Here is a 2500-nt window from a genome sequence, read left to right on the forward strand (position 1 = left end):
TTTCTTTGGTGTTAAACGGAGAGTATTAAATTCATGCTATCTTTTGGCTTGGACCCTAGTCTGTCGCAAATACTTCTGAAAGACCGAAAAGATCCAGCCACCCAATCACCATTGGGTGGACATGGGACTTAGAAAACCTCAACTGCATCAGGGACCGCCACTGTTTGTATTTGTTTTGTTTTGTTTTTATAATTTTGAGGCGATTGTCTTACCTGAGACACCAAGACTCTTTATTTATTTGTACATATTTATAAGAATGATAACGATTAGAATATATATTTATATTGTTTTTTTTTTATAACTCTTGCCCACAGGAAAAGGTAGAATCTTTGAAGGGCGAGTGCGATGATCACCTGCGACGTGCAAGATGTAGTGAGGAAGCTCTTCAGAAGGATGCTGATGTCAAAGTTCAAGTAAGTAAAACATTTTAAGATAGTTCCGTCAAGTGCCCACAGCATTTGCCTAGCATTTCAACAACAGCAACAAAACAACAAAATGCATGTCGTAATCATCGCATAAACTGGTATAAAAGGTCATAAGATACCGTCAGCTCGACATCCCATGACATATAGATAATCCATCAAACAGGATGTCTGATGTCAACAGGAATCACCCATATTGTCCTAGTGGGAAAATTGGGGGTCAACAATCTTGCCCAAGGAAAAAAAAACGAAAATGCCTGAAGCGGTGCTCGAATCCGGGACCTTCCGAATCACAGAGCAATGCCTTAACCACTCGACCACTTCGCCCCCCCCCCCTTCCCCTTAAACTGGTATAATATGAGCTCTTTTATTAAGCTCATGTTTTCAAAGCGATTTTCAAGAGTCCGACAGCAAACCTTAACAGGTTCTATTACTTTTTTTTTTTTTGCTAACAGGCTTTGTACTCATTTCACACTATGTTGACAAAATATGGGTATAGAGCAGGACTAAGCGTTGCGCCGCCCATAGTGGTCCTTCAAAACCATTGGGCCCGTAGAGTCGGAGCTTATCCCGGTTTCTTAAGTATACTTGCCACCCTTTTGACAGGACGCCGATCTACTGCAACGCACTTTTTGCCAGATCTAACCGATCCAGCTACCGTGGGATTGATATCGGTCCCTTTGCGTGTGATGCAAGTGCTCTATCAACTGAGCTATCGGAACCCCCAATACGCCATAGTAGCAGAACTCTTATTCGAAACACACATATCGCAAGTCTAGTTGTCATGACACTGATCACAAAACACACGTTAATTTTTTTAAAAATTGATATTCTAATTATGATTTTTTTAAAAAGTTAATAACCTGAAATATGACATCAAATAATATGCTCTATCTTAAATGTAGCTGAATTCATTTTATTCTCGGATTTGTATATGCTTTGTTATCCCTTAGGATTAAAGTATAACTAATGGAAACAAAAGATGTAAATCCAAAGTTGAAATAAGATTTGAAATCAAACATATTCACATTTCTCACATTCTCCATAAGGGTCGATTTTATGTACTGCTTTCCATTTCCTTCCCATTAGATTGCGCTGGCTCCCTATTTGGCCTTGCCGAAAGAGATTGACAGTTTGAAGACTGTTCTGGAGATGAGGAATGAGGAAATCCAGAAATTACGAACAAGAAACACAGACCTCGAAGGACAGGTAATGATATAAGATAGATCAGATTTAAAAAAATAAGATATATAAATCTTCATTTTTCTAAAAAAAAAAAAAAAGCGTGAGTGATGTAATGTCGGGCATAGCAGAGAGAAAAATACAAGATACCAAAAATCTTTTTGATATATAATTTTTCTTATTTGCCATGGATACCTATTTATTTTCGTTTCTTCTTCTTCTTTTTCTTCTTCTTCTTCTTCTTCTTCTTCTTCTTCTTCTTCTTCTTCTTCTTCTTCTTCTTCTTCTTCTTCTCCTTCTTCTCTTCTTCTTCTTCTTCTTCTTCTTCTTTCTTTCTTCTTCTCTCTTCTTCTTCTTCTTCCTTCTTCTTCTTTCTTCTTCTTCTTCTTTCTTCTTCTTCTTCTTCTCCTTCCTTCCTTCTTCTTTCTTCCTTCTCCTTCTTCTTCTCTCTTCTCCTTCTTCCTCTTCCTCTCTTCTCTTCTCTCCTTCCTTCTTCTCTTCTCTTCTCTCCTCCTTCTCTTCTCTCTTCTTCTTCTTCTCTTCTTCTTCTTCTTCTCTCCTTCTCTTCTTCTTCTTCTTCTTCTTCTTCTTCTTCTTCTTCTTCTCTCTTCTTCTCTTCTTCTTCTCTTCTTCTTCTTCTCTCTCTCTTCTTCTCTTCTTTCTTCTCTTCTTCTTCCTTCTTCTTCTTCTCTTCTTCTTCTTCTTCTTCTTCTTCTTCTTCTTCTTCTTCTTCTTCTTCTTTCTTCTTCTTCTTCTTCTTCTTCTTCTTCTTCTCTTCTCTTCTTCTTCTTCTTCTTCTTCTTCTTCTCTTTCTCTTCTTCTTCTTCTTCTTTCTCTCTTCTCTCTTTCTCTTCTTCCTTTCTTCTTCTTCTTCCTTCTTCTTCTTCTTCTTCTTC

General features: G+C 37.6%; 1 protein-coding gene across 16 annotated transcripts in view; it reads left to right on the forward strand.

Moving 5' to 3' along the window:
- LOC144971150 (uncharacterized) overlaps positions 1–2500 on the forward strand; it is a 244633-nt gene that overhangs the window by 233182 nt on the left and 8951 nt on the right. For 15 of the 16 annotated variants that reach the window (XM_078911610.1, XM_078911617.1, XM_078911618.1 and 12 more), the window contains 2 exons: positions 315–413; positions 1512–1631. In XM_078911610.1, coding sequence (XP_078767736.1) covers positions 315–413; positions 1512–1631 — 219 coding nt within the window. Of the gene's footprint in view, positions 1–314; positions 414–1511; positions 1706–2500 lie in introns of those variants that run through there. The other variant, XM_078911623.1, reaches the window with a different exon arrangement.

This window comes from Berghia stephanieae, chromosome 4, assembly GCF_034508935.2.
Source record: "Berghia stephanieae isolate SIO BIC M18660-M18661 chromosome 4, UCSD_Bste_1.3, whole genome shotgun sequence".
In the NCBI taxonomy this organism is placed as follows: domain Eukaryota; kingdom Metazoa; phylum Mollusca; class Gastropoda; order Nudibranchia; family Aeolidiidae; genus Berghia; species Berghia stephanieae.